The 23,306-nt window shown below is 39.9% G+C and overlaps 2 protein-coding genes across 3 annotated transcripts in view; both read right to left on the bottom strand.

The window, feature by feature from the left end:
* Nucleotides 1–6,030: 6,030 nt before the first annotated feature.
* Nucleotides 6,031–8,162, bottom strand: sf3b5 (splicing factor 3b, subunit 5). The gene is made up of 2 exons (XM_024799220.2): nt 8,022–8,162; nt 6,031–6,667 (listed from the first exon to the last, which is right to left on the bottom strand). Exon 2 carries the CDS (start codon nt 6,639–6,641, stop codon nt 6,381–6,383), a length of 261 nt encoding a protein of 86 aa, XP_024654988.1. The 5' UTR covers nt 6,642–6,667; nt 8,022–8,162; the 3' UTR covers nt 6,031–6,380.
* Nucleotides 8,163–17,889: 9,727 nt separating this feature from the next.
* Nucleotides 17,890–23,306, bottom strand: part of oprm1 (opioid receptor, mu 1) — a 55,334-nt gene continuing 49,917 nt past the window's right edge. For both annotated transcript variants that reach the window (XM_004551449.5, XM_004551450.5), the window contains exon 6: nt 17,890–23,302. In XM_004551449.5, coding sequence (XP_004551506.1) covers nt 23,297–23,302 — 6 coding nt within the window. In that variant the 3' untranslated portion in view covers nt 17,890–23,296. The remainder of the gene's footprint in view (nt 23,303–23,306) is intronic.

Raw genomic sequence — 23,306 nt, 5'->3', positions numbered from 1 at the left:
TCAACGACAGGATGTGCTTTCAAGAGTTTAAATATGAAGTGGGTGTAATGAAGTTGGATGTGCAGAAGAGGACAAGAAAATGCAAACTGGTGATGGAAGGAAACTGGGGTCAAAGAGACCTGGATGACAGAAGTGATAATCATTTTTATAGAGCACAGGAGGGCAGCAGGAAAACTGTATTACCTGGTGCCTGTGTTTGAAAGATACTCCTGGTACACAGTGATCATAAACCTCCTCTCGTTTTATCTTACACACACACACACACACACACACACACACACTTGTCTTACTCATGAGAACTGATGCTTGTCTCTAAAATCCCTGCTTTTATCTTAGACTTCTTTATTGGCCACAGCTGCATTTTTTCAACCTGAACTTTAAACCTAAACCATAAATCTAAACTCAGCCCTGCTTTCTGAGAGTAAAAAGTTTCCACATTTTACTAGCTGTAAAATACACACACACACAACAAACAGCCCACTTTAATAATCATATGATTTTGTTTTTGTTTTTGCTCTGTTATACTGTTCATATTACAGTCATTCTATTTCTCAAAGTATTTCCATTCCTTTCAAAAATGAGGGAAATGTTATAAAAGAAACATCACTACAGACTTGAAAGTAATATGAGCAATCCTTTTTGAAAGGGTAATTGATTGGTAAGAAGTGTGGGTGACAGGTGAATTGTAATTTGCTTCAAATTGCATTTAACTAAAGGATGCTTTAAGGAGAACTTTCACGGCACAAAAGTGCCTCCAGAACTGTGCAGACCAGAGATCTTTAATTATTTTCTTCATACAGAAACCCCTTTTTTCTTAGTAGTGCCATTTTTCTGGGTGAATTCTGTTCTGCATTTATTTTTTGAATATGATTTTGCACCACATTTGTGCCTTCTTCACACAAAATATTCATGTGTTTTTCCACTGCTGGAGAGTCATTAGTTGCTGTGTTTCCACTCCACTGGTAAGCCTATCTGAGAGGGCAAAGATGAAGAAAGAAAAAAATGGAGTGTAGTAGAGGAGAAGGGGAGGATGCGATGTAGTTTGCAGGAAGTGGTTCGAGCAGTAAAGAAGAATCGGTGAAGAGTTTAGTGAAGGAGAACAGGATAAAACAAGGGTTAGGTGGTGGGTGGCCATGTGGACAAAGATAATTGAATTTGTGGAGAATTTATATTTGACGAGGGTAATTGTGCTTCCTGAACCTTTGCACCAGTGTGTAATCAGAGGAGAGAGCAGATATGGACGAGTGGCCAAACGAAGAGCTCGCATCAGCATGAACACAGAAAGGCCAAGTGGTTTATTAACAAATGCTATTCAATGTGTCAAGCTCCATTTGTAAATGCAAACACACGGTGCTGCCAGTTTCCAGTTTCCACTCTGACTGTGATTTGCAAAGAGTCATAGGGAGTAGAATTAATTGCCTCAACTAGACCCTGCAGGATCTTGAAAGGTTACCTAGCTGAGGCGAAAACGAGCGGCCGCACGAGATTCGATCAATTGATTAGCTGTTTAGCTGCGAAATGTTCAAGTGGGCCTGCATTTATTGATCAGTGGCATGGAAGCTCACCATAAAGAAGAGCGTTATTGCAGTGCAACTGCATTAAATGAAGCAATTATTTGATAATCTACACCAATCAGTAGCCCATTGTAGTAAAATCAACATAACAATGGGTTTAGACACCGGTGGTGGTGACGCTGTATGATGGAAGTCTGCATGCATATGATGTGGAACAGGACTTCTGATGAGCTGGCTCTGAGGAAAACTGGGGGTGAATGAGGTGGAGGAGGACTGCATCCATTGACACTGAAGTGACAGCTGACAGCTCGACAGAAAGAAGCCGTTTTAAGATTTGACAGCAGTGCAGTGACTTGCTCGTTGACAAAATCGAATGTGACGAGTTAGATGTGGGAAGAGAGAAAAGGACAAAAAATAGCTTTCTTTGTGTATTTTCACCAGTTACTTGATAAACAGAAATAGTTTTGCATTTCCAGCATGATGAGCTTAAATAAAATAAATCAGTCCAGTTGAAATATTATTTGAGAAATACTTTCAAAGGATTTGAATCTTTTAACTGAAGCTTGAATAAAGTGAATATAAAGCAACACAGGGGTTCTGGTTCTTCCTTAAGAACTGTTTCCAACAGTATGACTGCCCCATCTGCCCAATATACATGCAGATTAGTCTGGAGAAAAATCAGTGCTTCTAGTCTGGTAAGACATACAGTATAATAGCATGAAATAAAAGAACCCTTAACTATTTAGGCAGAATGGGTTTAGCTATCACACCCAGTTATGTGTTTGGGTGATTACACTAAAAGCATTAGCGTCTCAGTTTATGGTGTGTTCTGCCAGTTTCTTTTTCTCTTTCACATTTGGACTTTTGGGATCAACAGAGTAATTTTCTGACAGGTGTAAAATATACTGCTAAAAATAAATAAATTAAAAAAATATCTGGACTGGATAATGTGTTAGGAATAAAAGGGATGCCACTTTCTTTGTTGGAAATGAAAATTGTCAGCCTACAAAGGGTTGACAATGTCAGGTCATACTCCTAATGAGACAACAGACGGCATCCTGGGGGATCTCTTCCGAGTTGTGGACCAGGGCATGGCTGATCTTCTGTGAGTGCAACCTGGTGGCGTCGGATGGACTGAAACAAAATGTATTATTGGATGCAGGTCAGACGAGGAAGGGGGCCAGTCAATGGTATCAATTTTTTCATGCTCCAGGAACCGCCTACTCTCGCGGCATGAGGCAGACTGTTGTCATGCACCAGGAGGAACCCACAACCCACTGCACTAGCACGTGGTCTGACGATGGGTCCAAGGATTTCAAGAATACCTAACCAAAGTCATAGTGCTGTTACCTAGACTAAGGTTAGTGCAACCTTCCATAGATATTCCTCCACAGACCATTACTGACACACCACCAAACAATCATGCTGAATGGTTTTAAAGACAACAAATTAATGAATCCAAATCGGCCATCCTCTTCTTTAATCATTCTGAAAGAACTTTCTACCACTCTTTTCAGCTCTCCCAAAGTAACTACCCATCTCCTGGAATCTCCCATGTGCTTTTGAGATTGTGCTCAGGGACACAGCAAACCTTCTGGAAATTGCACATATTGACGTGTTGGATGCTGGAGGAGTTGGACTACCAGTAGAGACACTAGCCCTAGTGCACCTGTTGTTAATTTAATGAACACAAAGGCAGCTGAAACTGATTAACAACACTCTCTGCTACTCAACTGACCAGATCAATATGCGAGAGGTTTGATTGAATTGATGCTACACTCTGATTAAAAAGTGTTCCTTTTATTTTTTTTCGAGCAGTATATGAAATATTTCTGATTTAGGTCAGCTGGGGCATTTTTGTGTGGAGTCTGCATGTCCTGTCTGTGCCTGTGGCCATGGTGTCTGGGCACTCCAGCTTCCTCACAAAGTCCAAAAACAAGCATGTTAGCTTAACTGGTGATTCCAAATTGGCCATAGGTCTGAATTTGAGAATAAATGTTCATCTGTCTCTATGCTTTAGCTCTGTGATGGGCTCAGTGTCTAGGATGTACCCTGCCTCTCTCACTCCCTGTGACGCTAGTTGGCTAAGAAGTGCTGGATGGAAGTCTGAATATTTTATTTGTCCAATAAATCATCCAAGTATTTTATTTTTTAATATTATGCTCCATTCATTAACTAGAGGATTTATATGAGATCATGAGAGACAGGTTTTGCTCCTTGTTCATAATGAGTAGAAGATGAGTGTTCATTATGACCTTGTAGCTGTCATGGTGAGGATTTAAGACTGTTGGCAGGCAGGCTTGAGTATTTATGGTCACTGTGACAGACTTGGAAAAGAAAAACAGTACACAACAGCTGTATGCTGCTTTCACATTTTCTTACTGTGTGAACAGTTTTCATCTGTGCTTCAAAGCAATTTCTTACACAAAACTGTAGTGACGTAATGGTACAAGAAAGGCTTTCTGTTAAATAACATGTTTTTCTCAGCACTGACAAAAAACCTTGTGATGGTGCTCAGTGCTTTAGAAGATGCTCTGATAATTTCTCATAGCTGCTGGTGATTTAAAAAAAAAAAAAAAAAATGAATGTGTCATTTTTATAATTGAAAACAGGGCCTTCTTTCAGGGTGCCTCACATACATATTCGATATCGGCTGTTCTTGAGATCACACAATCATATGATACAACTAAACAGAAAATTGAGAAGCAGACAATTATTTATGGGCTCACGTCTTGCATAGTCAAGCATTTTATGTGTTTCGCATGCGTGTGTGTGCGAGACCGCACACCAACAAAACCTCACGCAGCTTTCTCGCCTGACTTGGCAGCGCTGTCTCCCCGAGTCTGACAGTGAGGACAGATGGCAAGGACTTACCCCACCAAGAAAGCCTCCAACACACAATCTCAGCCATAATACACGACACAAAAACTTCCCTGGCACCTCCTGACTACTATCACAGTCCAACAATGAGTCATGTTTAGCGTCCTCTCCCACCAACTGACTGTGTGCGCAAATTTGGATGACAGCATACTTTCATGAACCACCTTAAGTCAGCAAGTGAAACCTCAGCCCCTGCTGTGCCTTTCTGATTGCTCCCCAAGCAAAGTCCTTGTATGGACCGCAGCATCACACATAGACTCGACTTTAACAAGCCTGAGGCAATTAGTTTTATAAAAAACCTGATCCCATGGTTGGTGGCATAATAAACCCACACTCCTTATCAAAGATCCAAATTCATTCTCTGGAAAAATTTTTCTTAATGTCTACCCTGACCACCGCTGTTGAGCTGTGCTACAGAGGTTTTTGCTGCACCTGCTTGAAAAGTTCATTTGAAATCTGATCACTGTTACATGCTTTTCAGAATTGTAAATAAAAGGTAGCAGACAGAATTTTAAAGCTCAATTAACTATGAATATCACATATGTTCATTGACAAAATGTTTATATATATAAAAAAATATAGCATGCCAAGTCTCAGTCACGGACAGCTGATCTTTGTCGGCTCAAGTGTGTGTGCGTTGAACACGAATTAGAAAACTGGTCAGTTCTGTTTTTGTAGGCTATTTATCACCAAGAATATTCAATCAAGTCATTTTGAGCTCTCTGATTAGGCTTTGGTTGTGTAATACTTTGGAAAACAGCTACATTGAGTGATTAAACATCAGCAAAGGATGTTTGGAGAAACTTGGCTGAATCTGAGCACACACAATGCTCTTGTACACTTCTCCATTCAACCTGGTGATTACAATACTATTGTTCCAATTCTACTGGCAACCATGTATGCTCGTCCCATAACGCGGTTTACAGATAAGGAGGGTGCTTTGCACAATGAGCTGTTTGTTTTTCGCTTCACTTTGTTTTTACAATTTTATTCCATTATAATCAAAGCTGACTTTTCCTTCTTCACAGTGCAAATGCTCCCCCACAAGATCTGCTAGCTTGTTCTCTATCCCTTAGTTCTCTTTGTAAACCGGCTTACCTTTTCATATCTAAAAGTTTTTTCCATGACTAGGTTTAGTCAAATATCTCCTGTGCACACATTTTTCTTTTTAATGTGAGTGCCAAAGTACAAAAAAAAAAAAAAAAAAAAAAAAAAAAAACCTGATTCAGTGGAAACATAAATCCTTCCACCAAGACTCTGAATGACTTGGACATGAGCTGGCTTTCACAGCAACTACTTTCTATCCAACAGAACAGCTACAGGTAGTGTGGGAGTGTAACAGAAAGCACTTTCCACCTGATGAGCAGATATTCTTTTTGCACAAATTGTTCTCACTCCCCCTGTTGTGTCACAGGGATGAGCGGTAACCATGCCAAGAAACATTGGAACTGCTGTCCCTTTGTTGCTGCCCAACACTGTCAATACTAAATCAGTTTTTATTGGGTACAAACTTTTTTTCCTGATTTTTCTTTTTAAACTTACTGTATAAATTACTACATTGTAAATCACAACAGGTCAATGAATCCGAACCATTGGCCATTAAATCTAAATTCATGTAAATGCAATCAACAAGTGCTAAAATAGAAAAAGACTAATTTTAATGAAATCAAGAATACATCTCCATCCTTTAATGCAAACACATGCAGATGAAAGTACTACACCTTATACCTGCTTTCTATTATGTCCTCTGGTACATGTTCAGCTGTTAAAGCACTTTCACCTTTAAACAACTGTTTAGAAAACTGTGCTGGGCAAGAAAATATTTTGTTCTGGTCCATATAAAACCAAAAAAAAGAAAAAGTCTTCTCTTCTATAAGTACACAACGAATCCAGTAATGGTGGAGTCAAACAAGGATGCAGTAGCAGTTTTAGCTGGAATATTTTTTGTTTCTAACAAAAAGCATCCACTGCTCACTCCAGTGTGATCTAGGCATCATCAGGTTTATCTGCTGGTGGTCCACATGGCTGAAGCATCTTCTCCATCAGGTTGAAACGAACACGCGCTTTACTCTCGTTCTCAGCCACAGCAAAGTAATTCAGCAGGTCAAAATGTCCCATGTAGGAACAGTAGGAATCACGATGCTGATTGACCAGCCATTCCCACTTGCTGGTGTCGGCGTGTCCTGTGCCGATATACTTTGATTGAAGATGCTCCAGCTGACTGTGGATGTTGTAGCGGTCTGTCATTCTTGCTGAGATGAGTCCTGGAGGCTCTAGACAGGGGAAGAGATGAGAAAGAAGTTAGAATATAAATACAAAATAAATAAATTAAAAAAATATATATGCAAAGATGGATCACACAATGAGATAACAGGCTAAAGACTTTAAGATGGGCTATTAATCAAAGTCTGTATTCAATTAGAACTATAGCTTTTAAAGAAATTAACAGAAATGACTGCGACTGTGCTTTTTGTCTTTTAACAAAGGGTGAGGGTTCATATTTTGCCCTATTCTATAAATCCAGTGAATCCCCTTCCTTTGCACTGACACAATTTTGCCTCGCACTAAACACCCAGTGTTCCCTTCAGGTTTTGGCAGGTCAGCTCAACCAAAATGATATAAAGAGAGACTTTTTGGTCATCAAAACGAAAACCAATTCAGCTGTTTGGAATAACTTTGATTTTAAAAAGTGACAAAGAACAAGCAACACATTTTCATCATTGTTTAAAAAGCTCAAAAGTCTTACCAAGTTAAAGAATTGCAAGCTTAATACTGAGCTAAAATAACCATGATTATTGTGTTACAGTATTTTTATCCCTTATCCCACATATTGAGACTGTGTCCCACATTTTCACTGGCTCTGGTTTTCCAAATATAACACAGACAGTTTTCTAAGGTCTGGTTTTCATCCAGTGGTTGTTAAGAAATAGGAAGAGGTTGTCACCATCGATGAAGTGCAGATAAAGGTCGGATTTAGACTTCTGTGGGCATTCTTTTTAACGTCTACGACACAACCTACGTAAGTCGCCGACCTCGTTGCTGTCATTGTGAATTCTGTTTTAGTAACAGTGTGGTCGTGTCCTGATGTTTTATATTTATTGCCAGCCATGGTAGAAACAAAGACTCGTTTTCTTTACCATCCGTTGTGCTTCTGAGTAAAGTCACATACCAAAAGCCGATTGATTCGGAGCCAAAATAAACACAATTTTAACCCGTTTAAGGGCTTGAAAGTATAGGGACCCATGAATGAAACGCTATCTAACAGCAACAGCACATGTGGACATCAGAAGAAACGTGCAGCTAAAAAGGAGACGTTCAGACGGAGAAGTTCAGTCATGTAACCTGAATATTTTTCTTGTATTTTGTATTTACGAGTCAAGCAATGCCACAACAAATGTTAACCCGATGAGTGATTATACTACTCTGAAGCAATTCAAACTTTATTTAAATTTGAAGTAAAAAGATTTCTATGTAAACAGAGAAATTCCTGCTAATGCTAATGTGAGGCTAATTAGCCAGTGTTAGCCTATTCACCGTATCTGTCAACTGCTCTCTAAATGTTCCTTTTAAAGTTAATATAATAACAAGGAAGACATTTTTTAAGTTGAAAATAGAAAGGATACTTACATAAAATGTCAGGAATTCAAACACGAAGGTAGGAGATGTAAATAAATTACACTACCGTCTCCAACTCAACACAGCACCACGGAGCGATCACTTCCGGTTGGTTCGCCCAGTAAAATGAACCGGAAAGGAACACAGACTGTAAACTCTGCGTTTCTCGTTTAAGATGGACACGTTTCTCGTGTCCATCTTAAACCAAATTTTTTATATATATATATATATATATATATATATATATATATATAGGTGCAATCCATTCACTTAACAGAAAAAAACTGTTGTTCTCTTAACCCGCAGGTAATTATATAATTTACAGAGAATAACAATAAATACATACATACTTACATAAAGAAACAAAACATCAAAACGTGACCTGTGTGCTTCTATTGGGATTTCTGAAATTTTATACAGTATATGAGGCAATGTTTATTTTACAAAAAATAAACAGCGGGGCACTGGCCCAGGATCACATGTTTTGCAGCTACAAACAAATGAAAACATCTGCTTATCATAGGTTTAAGCCTAACATTTAGTATGTAGGGAATAGTAAATAATGTGCACATTTGCAATGTAATGCACGCACACACACAATTAATATTACATAATAATAATAATAATCAGTCATATAATAGGGCGATCGTGGCTCAAGAGCTGGGAGTTCGCCTTGTAATCGGAAGGTTGCCGGTTCGAGCCCCAGCTTGAACAGTCTCGGTCGTTGTGTCCTTGGGCAAGACACTTCACCCGTTTCCTACTGGTGGTGTTCAGAGGGCCTGGTGGCGCCAGTGTCCGGCAGCCTCGCCTCTGTCAGTGCGCCCCAGGGTGGCTGTGGCTACAATGTAGCTTGCCATCACCAGTGTGTGGATGACTGGATGTGTAAAGTAATTTTCAGAAACAAATTATTGATCGACAACAAATTAAACTGGATAAACTGTGTCATCAGTCTGTTTAAAGCCCGGTCTATTATTGCTGACCGTGACCCCCCTCTCTATTCTGATTTCAAATTAATGCCTTTTAAAACGACATATAAGGGATGATTTGCACCAAGAGCAATCGATACTCTGAATAATGAGATGCTGTGATGTGTTTTTATCGTTGTATTGAAGTATTGTATATGTATATGTATGAATGTGGGTTCATTTGAAGCAACTTGATTGGTTGATTTATGACTTGGTGAAACAAAGACAATTTTCCATTGATTTGGTTAATAAAGCTATTCTATTCTATTTAATCATATAGACTGGGCTCTCGGGCACGGACACCTTTGCTAGAATGTCAGCGATGTAGTAGCTCATCCACCTCATGATCCATCATAATACAGAGGTTATTGTATTGTGTGAGGTGCAGAAAGAAAGTTTTGTTGTCACTGGCTGGCTTTATTGCAGAAACTCATAAGAATTGAAATCCACTGAGAAGTCAAGCAGGCTTATAAACATGTGGATCCAGGACAAATTAATGTCATTTCACTAAAACTGGACCTCCAGGAGAAGCAGTAATTCTTGTGAAAATGGAAAAATGTCCATGAAACAACAACTGTAACCTTGACATTGACAACGAGAACAATTTCAGTGAAGAACCATCAGGTGATCACTGTTTTACTAAAATCTGACCAATAGTCCAATTCAGTTTATTTATGTCATGCCAAATCACAATAGTTGCCTCAAGGTGCCTTTTATTGTAAGGTAAAGACCCTCCCACAATACAAAGAAAACAGCTTTATCACAAAGGAAAGTTTTAAGCCTAACCTTATAAGTAGAGAGGGCATCTGTCTCTCGAATAGTCGAATGGGACGAGTGATTCTTGTGAATTGTCGGAGCAAAGGATAACAGGGGCCTTGCCATTAGCTGTTTGACCCAATTAACTCAAAATGTGTTTGTCTCTGTTTGTGTTGCCTGTTTTCTGTTAAATTGCCAAATTTGTCTGTATGATGTTCTGTGGCTAGGTGCAAAGCGGTTATAGCTTAACCACAGACATTAGCGTTATGGCACTCATGGGTAGGATGATGAGCAATATTCCAGGCTCACCATTTAATTTTGAGCCAAAATCACCACATTTCTGAAATGTTTACTTATATTTTTGTGAACAGTTGGGCTCTATTCTCGTTATATAACATTAGATAACACTAGTGTGGCAATACATGTGGCACAAAAGTGCATGGTTTGCCTCACGGCAAGAAGGATTTCAGTTTGAATCCCGTCTGGGGCTGTTTTTGTGTAGAGTTTGCAGGTTCTCCCCATGTGGGTTCCTCCCACAGTCCCAAAATAAACATGGAGTTAAGTATACTGGTGCACAGCTGCAGTGCTAATTTTTTTTAACACAGTTTTGAAAATAAATCTGAGAGCTGCTGTTTTATGCTGATATTTGGACAACTAAAAACTCAAGGTACGGTTTAGGGTCATATCTACAAGTTGCTGACTCTAACTGACATTCCTTGGACTTTGGTGCCTGTGTTACTGCTATTTTATTCCTGGGGAATGTTAGTGTTTAGTCACAATGGTATTGGACACTTTAACTTTTTCACCTGACAATAAATGGATACATTTTATGAATACATAACAGGCTGTAATTTATCCCAAGGGCAGTGTGAATGTCATTAGGGTCCCAACTAAAGAAACAGAAAGGAAATAAACGTCGAGACTTCTGGTATCTGTCGCATTCAGATCATTTTCTGGGAGCCATGAAGGTCTTGTAAAAACTATTACTACATCTACTATAACATTTTACTGTCTGGCTGAACATTGTAAAATGCTTCTTTGGGGAAAACAATTTCAATCCAACATTTCTACAGAAACTATGAGCACATGACTCCTCGGCTTCATTAATTTTAATAGTTTTTGTGCATCTCATAGACTGTGTTCATCTCTAAGGCGTGATAACAGAAAGATGTGCGTTGAGGTTACCCGAAGGTAATTTTAATTTTTGCAAACACATTCTCCTGAGAGTTATATTTATTTTTATTACCAAACTTATTTTCAGTCCCAACCCTTTTAAGATAACATACTGCACTTTGGATGATTACCTGAATTTTTCATGTTCTTTATATTTTCAGTTTGGTTGGTTGTTTATAGAGCTGAGTCATCTCTTTATTACTGTTCTGACACTGCCGTGGTCATCTGGGTAGCTGCAAAAATTGGTGTTTGCTGGTTTTACCCAAGAATGTTTCTGCTTTTGATCCCAGGAGCCGTATATGCAGCAATGAGTTGGATTTCGGCAACATTTAGAAATAACTAGAAATCTGGAAGAAATCACTGGAAAAACAGAATAGTGCCATCAAAGTTACATTCCTATGATGTGTCAGATCAGATCAGTATTTAGATACACAAAAGCGTTTTCCATGTTTTAGGACCATTTCATTAAGGTTTATTTTTACATTTGATTAAACTACAGAAGACAACATACCACATTGAATTATGTCCCATGAGGACTGCTCTTCACTATCAACAGTCTAGCTCACTCGTTCTGTAGAAAAATATCTGATGAAAATAACGTTGCATGATGGATTATAGCAATAAAACAGGAAGGTGCATTTATCAAACTGAACCCCAGGGATGATATTCTCTTTTTTTTTTTTTGTCTGTCCTGTTTGGCTCTTTTGCCATCAGAATTATTGTCTAAAGGTGAAGAAAGATGCCCAACGGATTTACTTTACCAAATGGACCGTCCCAGCCTTGCCGTAATGGTCTATTTGATTCACCCTTTATTGTTTATTTTATTTTATTTTTACTTGTTAAATATGGGACAGACTGGGGAAAAGAAAGGGGAGAAAGAAAGAGGGAAAGAAAAACAGCGGGGAAGAGGGACGGGGATAAAGGGCAAAAAACAAAAAAACAACAAAATAAGCAGACAAAAAATACATATATCAATCACCTGGATCACCTGTTGAGAAAGAAAAAAGAGAAAACAAGCAGAAGAAAGAGAAAAAAAAGAGCAACATAATAAACAACATCACGATGATCTATGTGAATATAACAGTAAATACTAAATATTAAACATTATTTTGCAGCACGTAAGATCGACAGCGCACAGTGTGCTTTGAGGTAGGAGCCAAAAAGGGTGTAGTTTGTGTTTGTGAGCACCCGTGTGTACACATGTGAGCATGAGCGCGCTTGTATTTAAAAGGTTCCTTTATGTAATGATCTGTTAGAGGGTGTAGGGAGCCACAGCCCCGTCCACCAGGGCATGAAGCAGGTATGGAGGAGATCAAGACTCCAGACATCCAGAGGCCCTCAGAACACAAGAGACGAAGGAAGACCAACAGAGGGGCAGCCGCGCCACTGTCCCAGAAAGAGCTGAGGAGAACCCCAGGCTCCAGGCCCCGACAAGCAGCCACCAAGGAGTGAGCCGGTGTGTACCCGGATGCCCATCCCTAGACACAAAGAACCACCAACGCACCGATGTCCGAGGGCGTCTGCCACTGGCAGGGGAAGTGGTGGGGGGAGATAGGCCTCCAGAGAGGTGACATCTGATACCCGACCTGACATATGGACACAGACAAACAGGCACACACAGATACAAACAACCATTCCCACCCTCATGCTCTCATAATTACTCAACACTCACCCAACGTGGAGACAGACATAGAGAGACACTGTACACACAATCACACTCCCCAAGCGTACTCTAAGCCCCAGGTCTAGGTACCCTTGCCCCCGGAGGGGGAAACTGCACCAAGACCCAGGTAGTGTTACCCTTTTCCCTGGGGTGGAGAGAAGCAGACCGCCCCGGCTCGGCAGTAGCAGGGAGGCCCCACATTCCAGACCCCAATCGGACGGCCAACTCCTCCTCCCAGCCCCCCTGCTCCAGCAGGCCGCAGAGAACAGGGTTGTGAGAAGACTCCAAACCTCCCTCCACCCGCTCATTGTAGTGTTGATGCATGTGTGTTCTAAGTGCATTTAAAACCCAGGAGGGCATGGAGCTACCTGCCAGAGAGCAGCAGGTAAGCGCATAGCCCCTCCTGATAGCCCTCAGTGTCTACATGTATTTAAAATTGGGAGGTGGGCAACGATGCCAGGGGTGAGGTTGTACACCCTGATGGTCTTTTGGAGTCCGTGTGGCGTGCCCACCCCCAAGATCCTATATGTATGTGTAATGAGAGTGTGAGTGATGTGAATGTCTAAGTTGTGAGATAAAATTGAGGCACAGGCAGCTAGAAGGGGACAGAGGGGGGGATGCCTCCCCTGCACCCTGGTGACACACCTTTACCCCAAGGCCCTGCATGTGTGGGTGATTGTGGTGGAGCGGGAAGAGGGAGGCAGCTGGAGATGGGGAGGGAAGGAAGGAAGGGGCAAGTGACCCCTCTCTGGGGCCAGCTCCCCCGCTGAACCCCAGGGATGATATTCTCAACAGCACATCCTGGCAGAAACCACTGGTACGGAAAACAAAGCCGGGTGACACCTTAGCTGTGGTGGAGATGGGATGTTGTTGACATTGCTTGTGGCTTTGCATATAACAGAGAAGCATGCAGAGTTTAGCAAAGCTGAAGGATAAAAACTCTCCAGCCTCTTGAGACTCTAATCCCTCGGTATGAACTGAATGCAAAATAAGTGCAGCGGACTGTTAAAAGGGTTTGGCGACAATGTGAATAAAGGCATGATTATTATGCTCAGTCTTCTGGTGTCCGCTTGAAGGTGCAACAGTGAGATAGAAGGTGTAGAAAAATAGGTGCCGCCAATAAAGCCTGTTAAATTATTCCAGTCTGTAGCACTCTGTTGTTCAGTATTCAACAGTTTTCATAACCTGCACTGCATTTTAAGTGGACAACATACAACTGAATATAATATAATATTTATATAAAAAAAACTTTGTCTGAAAAAAGAGCAGAATTTAACAGAAATAGTAAAGAGGTTTAAGAATTAGGGTTTTTTCAGTTTTTTTTTTTTTAAAAGAAATTCCTTGGTAATCTTTGTTGATTGACTGACAGAGTGGTGTAGTGGTTAGCACTGTCACCTCACAATAGCAAGGTCCTGGGTTTAAATCCATTCTGTGGTCTTTCAGTGTGGAATTTGCATGTTGGAGAAGTGGAAGAAGATAGGTGGATAACAGATCTGTGTTACCAGAGGATAAACTTAGACTGCAATTAGTATGAGAAATAAACAAGCTAAATCTACTAACAATAAACAAGCCTCAAAGCCCAGTGCCATAATTATAATAAACTGGGATCTGAAAAAATGAACTGACAAGCAAAGCAATCATTCATTTGACTTGTCTGATCTTGATGTGTAAGAAAATGCAACAAAGCTTTTTCTAGTCCAAGTCACTCACTTTTATCTCTTCATGTGTGAATTTCAGAAGTGCTGGAATGATTTTTTTGTTGGAGGGTCTGGTTAGAGAGCAAACCTGCGCAATTTATGCAGAATTTTTATGTATCCACCAGGAAGACCTTGATGTTAGAAAGTGTGTCAAGTGGTGTTGAAAGTTTCTTTGTAGCTGGTATTACAACATCTGCTGAAAAGCCCTTAATAAAAGTGCCAAAGTGTGTAACTGTCTTGCAATGTGTGGAAGAAAATGTCATGCAAGTTTTAAATAATGGGTGCTGTAAATATATGAAAAGAAATTATATGAGTACAGACAGATTATATATGTGTTTCCAGTAGTTTTATGGGTTTTTTTTGGCTTTCCAATCAAAAACAAAAAATATGTAAATTTTTATCCCACTCTGAGAAAGTTACACCTATGGCAAAATAACAGCTGCTGGGATGTGATAATCAAACTTTGATAGCCAATCTTTTAGTGAGCTGGGACCTGGAAAGTGCAAAGCAAAGCACTAGCGGAGAACAGGGTAATGAAATCAGGTGGATTGATGGGAATATTACCTGACTGGATGGTTCCCGTGCCCCACAGTCTCGTTGAGTAACAGCATAGTAAGAAATGGAGTCAGCGATATTTCCATTGATTTAAACCCGGGCTCATTCCCAACCACCGTGCACTGGAGATAGACAGGGAAGCACAAGAAAACTACACCCTGTTGGGTACTCAGAGTCGTGGTTGGTTGGAGGACTGACAAACGGAGGCAACTTATTGGTCAGATGACAAACTGCCCACTTTTTGCTGGATGGCTGGTTTATTGGCAACTAGAGCCATAAGGTGGTGGCAGTTTTGTGGGACTCAGTGGTCTGTCACGCTGATTTGCTTAGATAAGCTCGACCAGCTGGCTGTTTTTTTGCTGGCTTGCTCTGTGTCTTTCCTCCATGACTTTCATTTCCTCGCCACACCTGAGATTCTGACTGTGGCATCTGGCTCTCACCCTCCCTATGTGCTGTGAGCCATTGCAGTAAAATGCTATGTTCCTCTCCATCAAATGAGGAGCGCCAGCTAGCCATTTATCTAAGAGTGTGAAATAGCCTGAGGAAAGCACTGCTCTATGAAAGCGCAGAGGAGCGCTGGGGTATCAAGGCCTGAAGGACTTAAATTGGATTCGACACAGCCCCGAACACACAAACTCACTCCTTTTTGACCCTCCTTGTTTGAGATTTCATAACAGATTTATGTTTTTTGCTGCTATGAAACAAATGAAAAATAAAGTCATTAGTCTTTCTATTTCTTACATGCTTCAATCATGCAGGAGTTTGTTATTAGAAAGCAGCACATGGTTTTCCCACCAGGTAAGCAGGTAAGACTGCATGACTCTGAAACAAATAGAAGCCATATTTAAGTAAGTAAAAAATAGTTTATTTCACTAATGAAGCCAAGACTATTGGAGATGATGCGATGCAAGTCTTTAGTCTAAACAAATTGAAGTTTATTAATGAGACCATAAATCTCAGTGAAGGCTTATTAAAGAGTAAATGTTTGTTTTGCATTTATTTTGTCTTTCATAAATCTTCTATTTCTCATAATAACAACTCATAAAAATGTCCCCTTGTTTATGTTTCTTGCTCACTATTAATACAAAAGCAACCATTTACATGGGTGGATTACACATGAGACATATTTCTTTTGGATAATCCACAAACATAAACGTTTAGCATTCAAGAGAAAGAGAAAGCTTTCTGTTTGTTTTACTAAATTGAAATGTTCGCGTGCATCACAAATATCTTATCAAATTTGTCCAGTTTTGAAAAAAGATTATCAGAAAGAGTGCATTTGCATACATAACTTATCAGCTCTCCCCTGCATGCACAAGCGCATATTAGGTTTCCAGACTGGAGCATGAAATAGGTCACGGTATTGTGTTTTTGTATTATTTTATACAACACAGACCCTTGATTTTGTCCCCAAGACAAAGGTTTAACCTTTTAAATATCAAGTTATTAAACTTGGATTTTGGGGGATTAGGTTTGTTTTGGTTGATTGGCTTTCCATATGGAAAAGGGCAGATTCACAACATCGGGTCTGGGTGAGGTCTCGGTCTCTGCAGGAAGACGGGAAAATCACTGTCACTTCGTAATAATTTCTATGACAGGATAAATCATGCTGCCAAGTCCAATAAGGCAATGTCTGGCTCCTGAGCAGCCGCTTACATGACAAGATGGGGTTTGAAGCATCTATGCAGCAAATACATGCTGTGAATACTTCCATGCACTTCTGAAACCATGATGATGTGTACAACCCTCGTGCACATTACACAGACATGCTAAGACTGAATGGAGTCTATATAGATAAAAATTATAAGTTTTGAGCATAGCTGTATTTTAGACAAAAAAGTGATGTGGCAATCTGGGACATCTTTCCAATATGTTTGGAAATAGCCTCTCTAAATCATTTCTTTTTCTTTTTTTTATGCAGCTATCCAGACAATCAGTCCCAGAGTGAGCAAAATGAAATGCTGCTGAAACAGTTTTCAGTCCTTTTAAAATGCCCTGTTTTACTTTCCCTTGACACTTGGTAACACATATTACGCCATACTGCACCATATGTCAAGCGTGTGCCCTCTTGCTGAGTGAGAGCACTGCAAACGAAATGCACCTGGCCATAATCAGGCCCAACAGCTGAGAAAACTATCATTTCAAATGTACAAGGGAGACACAATAGATTTTAGATGGTTTTCATTTGCATGTGAATCCTTGAACATTGAATAACATTTAAGAGAATTACAAGCAGAATTGCTAAAAAGAAAAAAAAGATAAAAAAAAAACTTTAACAGCACTTTTTATTGTATTGGGGAAAAAAAGAACAAATACATGACCACAACACGTGCTCGCTGAGTGTTATTAATATGTCAAGCTTACAGGGCACTTGTGGTGTTATTACAGCAGACTGAAGGAACATACCAAAGAAAAAAAAATGCACCACATAGTTTTTAGCCACTGCTGCAGTGCACAGGTGCTCATAGGGGACTCATTACCCATTCCTCACATACAGGTACAAATTTGGCAGCGGTTCCAGACTTTTGAAAAAAGATGCCGCATGATGACACCCACGTTTGCTTCCTGACTACATGTGCTTTCCTGACTCATTCACATTTTCTACAACCAGCCAATCCTCTGCCTTCTGCTTCCACTGGCACGTGCATGCCCAGCATCCGCGAGTGGTCCTGGCGTTAGTGTTTTCAGGCATGTTAGTGAATGTAAATTTCTTCTGAATGTGTGGATGTATAGCCTTATGTTGAAATCTTGTCATTTTTAAAAGTTAACATCACTCTGAGGTGATGCAGCACCCAAAGGCTGACATGTGAAATTTCCAAATGTCGCAGCAATATGTTTATAGATTATCTGGTGATAAATTATAGTGGTAGGAGGTAATGCGTGATTAATGGGAGAAAACACTCCAGCTGCTGAATGTGAGTTAAAAATGTATTTTGTATAGTTCATTTTTCCTCATGATCTGTTTCTGTTGTCAGTATTTGTATTTGTCTCTGGGTTCACAGACCAGCTGCACTGTGTTTAATTTGAGTGTGGAAAACATTCTTGTTTTTGAATACAAGGAAGACTGGAATGTAGATAATGTTTTATTTAAATGCAAGAATAAAGGTAGTTCAGTTAGATTTAATGACACTTTAATCCATAGACAACAACCAGATAACTGCAATATTACATGTACAGTGTTACAGAGAGCCATCCATAAATCATAAATTCTTGTTTTTAACATTAAATCACAAGACATGTCACTTTAAGACCAGAATACATTTTTTATAATTCTCATAAATAACAAAATAAAGAAGAGAGAGTTTCATGGCAGCACATGTACAGCTCAAGGACGGTAATGACTCAGTTCTAGGTGCACTCGGAGTCAGATGTTGCATCTTGCACATGTTAAATGTACCTTGCTGACCTTCAGGGTGGATAGTGTAATGTTTTTCTTCATTTAAATGGAATTAGAGTATCATCATCTTAATGTAGCTGCACACATGCAGTTAGAAAGCGTAAAGGTGAAAGACGTTTCACCTCGCTATTTTTTGTTTTTCGAGTTGTTCAGGCAAGAGTCAATTTAAAATTGCAGGATAGGTTATTGGTTTTGGCGAATGGTGTGCTCTCCAGAGAGGCTCTCTAGTTATTACTGAATCAATGGATCCTTGATTTTTAGCAGAAGTAGATCAAAGCAGGCTTCTTGTTTGTAGCAGCAACCTTCAGTTTTGTGGACTGAAACCATTTCACCTACAGTCAGCTGGTTAAAGTAAGCTAAAGAATATTGAAAACAGGGTCTTAAATATGAACTTTACTGCTACATATATGATCAAATATCTACTGAGCTTCTAGTGCTTGAATTCTGAGACCAGCCTGAGTCTTTTTAGCTCTATAAGTGGGTTGAGGCTTTTAAGTTGGTAGCAGATTACAAATGTTGTGCTATTTTAGGTAATATTAGTTTGGTTTGCTTCCTCTTATGTTTCGTTTTTCCAAGCCTGTTTGTCTTCCTCTGACTGCTCCTGTAAAATGATTTCAACAATTACTTCATACAAACACAAACAAATGCATGAAAGACAACTTTTAAATACAACAATGCCATGCATAAAGCTTCAGCATTGGAGATATTTAAACAGATTGCCTGGCTCGCTGATATTTAATTATTTGCAACACTAGACTAAACCTAAACTTTTCTAGCATGTATGCTTTTTTGGCATAACAAATTTTCTTGTTATACAATATGCAGAAGGACATCATTCACCCTGAGGAGATCATTAATCTACGACACAGTTAACAAATGTGGCAAACTCTCAGCTCTCACACTCAGCTATAGCCACTCTTCAAGTTATCTAAACAGGAATTTCTCTAGACTTCAGGTGGAAACATAGTCTGATTAAAACCCTTCCTCCCTTTGTTTGCTGCTACAACTGTTCATTCCTGGCCTGAAACGCTGCACAAAAGCTGACATTTGACTCCTTTGTTTACATGATGTGTTTTGTGAAATGAAACATAATGTTCTCGTTGCCAAATGAAGAACACATTGCGCATGAGATACAACATTTGACAGCTCATGCACCACAGAGTAAATTTTGCTGCTATTTTGAAGCTTGATGGGCTGCGAAGAATCATCTACAGTTTAGTCTTTCACACTGAAGCAGTATGCACAGTGTGCCATCCTCGTATAGCATTTTTCATCAAAAACAATTTGCAAAGTTAAACTCTCTGTGTACAACAATTTACATACACAGTATTCTGATTTGCACACGTCCCGATTAAAAGCAGATTTAATAAGAGATATACATATATATATATATATATATATATATATATATATATATATTAGGGGTGCAACGATACACAAAATTCACGGTTCGGTTCGGTTCGATACTTTGGTGTCACGGTTCGATATTTTTTCGATACAAAAAAAATGTTCATGCCTTTTTAATTTGTCATTTATTAAAATTATAAATATATATTTTAACTCAAAAGTACAGTTTTTAAATTTAACCCTAACCCTTGTGCGCGTTTTTTATTTTGACAGCGAATGCGCACCTGCGGACCACTTATGTGCAGCCCTGGTTATTTAGCTCGTCATATTGCAGCCACAGAAATTCTTTTGTCCATGAAACCATAAAGCTGCACTTTCTTTTTGCCTTATAGTCTGATTTGTCATAACTTCTCCGTTTTGTGGTAAGCTTTTCTTTGGCTGTCACTTCTTCACCCTGACCTGTCTTATTTGGCTCAGAAGAAATGAAATATATATCCTCCTGCTTTTACACACGCACTCACATAAGCTCAGCGATTCTCTGCGCGATCAACCTCTCACATGTTTAAGCTGCGGGAGATTTCACTTGTCATGTTTGCATAGTGAGCTAACGATTAATAAGACGATGTCAGAGGAATTGGTGCACAAATTTTCATCACTCACAGATCAGTGCTGTCGCTCTCTATACACAGTTCGCGCGATTGCAAAGTGAAAGCAAAAAAACAAGCGCAAATTCAAACGCGATTTCAATATGTCACATATTGACAGTGGCTCACCGATGCCAATGACATAATTACCCAGCTACATTTCTGAAAGAATGCAAAAGCATTGACATATATTTTTCCTACAATAGCCCGACGGGCAGGGAAGAGATAGATTTTGGTAGCCCGACTGAAAAAAATCGCTAGCCCCAGGACGTCGGGCTAGCGATTTTGCAAGCCCTGTATCTGATTGAGGAATCACTCATCTTTGGAAAAGAGAGTTTATTACAGAGAAATGTCTCTTTCCAAAATAAAAGCTATACTATCCGCTTCTTCTGGGCTATATTCTCAGCAGCATAAGGAGAATCATGTGCTAACAGCTGTCTAAATGACTCGGCTAAAGTTAGTAGCATGCTTGTTGTTTTTGTCTTTGCACTAGGATGATGTCGGCGTAAATGTGCAGTCATATTCGTTGTGTTCCCACTAGTGCTTTCAGGTTGATCTCGTTGAAATGACCTTAACGCCACAACACGGCAAATCTCCGTTAACGAGCTACCGCCGATCGCCCCGTGCATGGGGCTAGACGGCCAACACGTTAACGAGCTAACTGCGCTAACACACTAGCTCCCACCCATGTAATTGAGCATTGCATGGCACATCCAACATACTGTTTTACTTTAGTCCATGACTCGCTTACCTTCAGGGTCATACGTCACATGAAAACCAAAATAATTCCAAACGCCAGATCTGGAGAGCTTAACTTCTGTCTTGCTAGCTTGCCCTGCGCTCTTCCTTCTGACGATGCCGTCTGTGTTGAGCACTCAGTGGATCTGCGCTCGACAGTGCAGCCTAGGCGGAGTAGTCGAACGCAGATTCACTGAGCGCTCAACACAGACAGCATCGTCAGAAGGAGAGTTGATAAAATAAATTACAAATGTTGTATTGTTCGATACATATGCGTACCGAACCGAAAGCACTGTATCGAACGGTTCAATATCGATACGAATATCGTTGCACCCCTAATATATATATATATATATATATATATATATATATATATATATATGCATATATAGTGTAGGACCACACTGATTTTAATGATTTCACATTCATTAAAAAAAGCGACAGAATACTTACAATATTTTACATGGCAGATTAATACAATCATTTACTTTTACAGATCCTTAGAAAAAAATACCAGTACATTGAATATCGCGTAGAGCTACTATGAAAAAAGGCGCTCAAGTTTGGCATATGGCACAACACGTAGGCACAAGCAATTCTAGTGATTACAACAGGTGTTACTGTCCCGCTTGGCTAAACTTTTTCAGAGAAGTGACTCCACTTCAACCCATACCTGTTGTAATGGCTGCTTAACTATACACTGGTAAAAGCATACGTCTGCACTATTTGCTGCAACAGCACACACTGAAGGTTGTGCAGGACAGGCTGATGAAAGCTTTTTGCTGGTTTAGAGCATCCACAAGGATGCACTGTGGTAAACAAATAGACATTCGTACATATGTCAGAGTTTGCAGAGAAAGTACAATACTGTACTACATCTGTGCTTCATGGTGAAATCGTTACTGAGTGCAGTGCAACTCACAACTCATCTTCTTGAAGTGGCCAAAGTTTGAACGGCACTACGTAGATCACTCGACGGAAAATTCTGCTAATCAGGTGTAAAAGTGAAAAGCTGCTGATCTGATATAGAAGCAGTGTGAGGCGCTGTAATTAGCTATGAAAGACATTTTCTCTACGATCATGTCTTCATGCAGTGACAGAGGAAAAGAACCAACGATAAGCAGATCCTGTGCCGCGCAGCAACACGGTGATCTGTTCTTTTTAGACATCTGGAAAAAAAGTGGCAGACTGGTGTGAAGCCATATGAGCTTGACAAATACAATTAACTGATTTATTTTTTACACTATAATGAATTCGTTAATACGAGACTTTGATGAATGGGGCAGCTCTGTACAAAGCAGAAAGAACAAAACAAGACACATATACGTATCGGTGGCTTGTGAAAGTGGCTTTTATAGTTCTGTCAGTATATTTTTATGTTTACCACACATATTGAATCTGCGTAGTCCATACAATACTAATGTAACACAAATAGTTTTACCTCTCAACTTAGTGCAGAAACTTCAATTCAGACACCCTGATGTGGTAATGACGGTTTTCTTTGAGTATAACTTGTATGAGTTGAGTATGACTACACGGTGGAGGTCCCCCCTGCAAATGTTAAAAACAACCGTTCTTCTATATACATTTGTATGTGAGGTATGTGCATTCCTTTTAATCAGATGTGGTGGTGGTGGTGGTGGTGGGGGGGGAGGGTTGTTTTGTTTTAAAATAACACAGTGAAGGCTCCTGTACTGTCGGCAGTCCACATTAAAACAAAACCTGCTGCCATTTTAGGTTTCCAGCTACCTCGAGGCCACCTGGGCTGTAAGAAGGGGATTCAGCAGTATAGCATTGTTATCTCCTTTGACAAATTTTGTTGCATCTTAGTTGAATATTTTGCAAATCTCCTTTTGGCACAGTGATAGGCTAAAGACGGCTTATTCTCCCATGTGTCTCCTAATCATAGATCCTGAGGTCTATCATTTTTTGGCCCTGCAGGTGTGGAGCTGTTAACAGATTGAATTTAGGGATTGTTTTAGCTTAGACTCACACAGAGCTACATTTGAAACATGTGCATCCAGTAAAAAAAAACAAACATGCCACAAATCCACTTCACAAACAGTCCGGATGTGCTACCCAATCAATGTAACCAGTGTGTAAAAAAGCTTGCACAGCCATGTAGTTAGGTACACTAGCTGGCAGAGTAGTGGCCTGATGCAGTTACGCATTCTGGCTAAAATGTTCTGTGCTGTTGTGTCTTAGCCGTGTCCTGAATGGTTGTGTGAATGTGGCTTATGTGTACGTGGATAATCAGAGCCCCGTGGTGACCTGGGTGACTTCTGAGTTGAGATCGTCATTGGGAACACTGCCACAACAGCGAGAGTCCACTGACGACCCCTCCAAGGCTAGTCATACCTGC

The sequence above is a fragment of the Maylandia zebra genome, linkage group LG13 (genome assembly GCF_041146795.1).
Source record: "Maylandia zebra isolate NMK-2024a linkage group LG13, Mzebra_GT3a, whole genome shotgun sequence".
NCBI classification, from domain to species: domain Eukaryota; kingdom Metazoa; phylum Chordata; class Actinopteri; order Cichliformes; family Cichlidae; genus Maylandia; species Maylandia zebra.
Note: the sequence above shows the minus strand (reverse complement) of the source record. Positions and strands in the feature narration are given on the sequence as shown.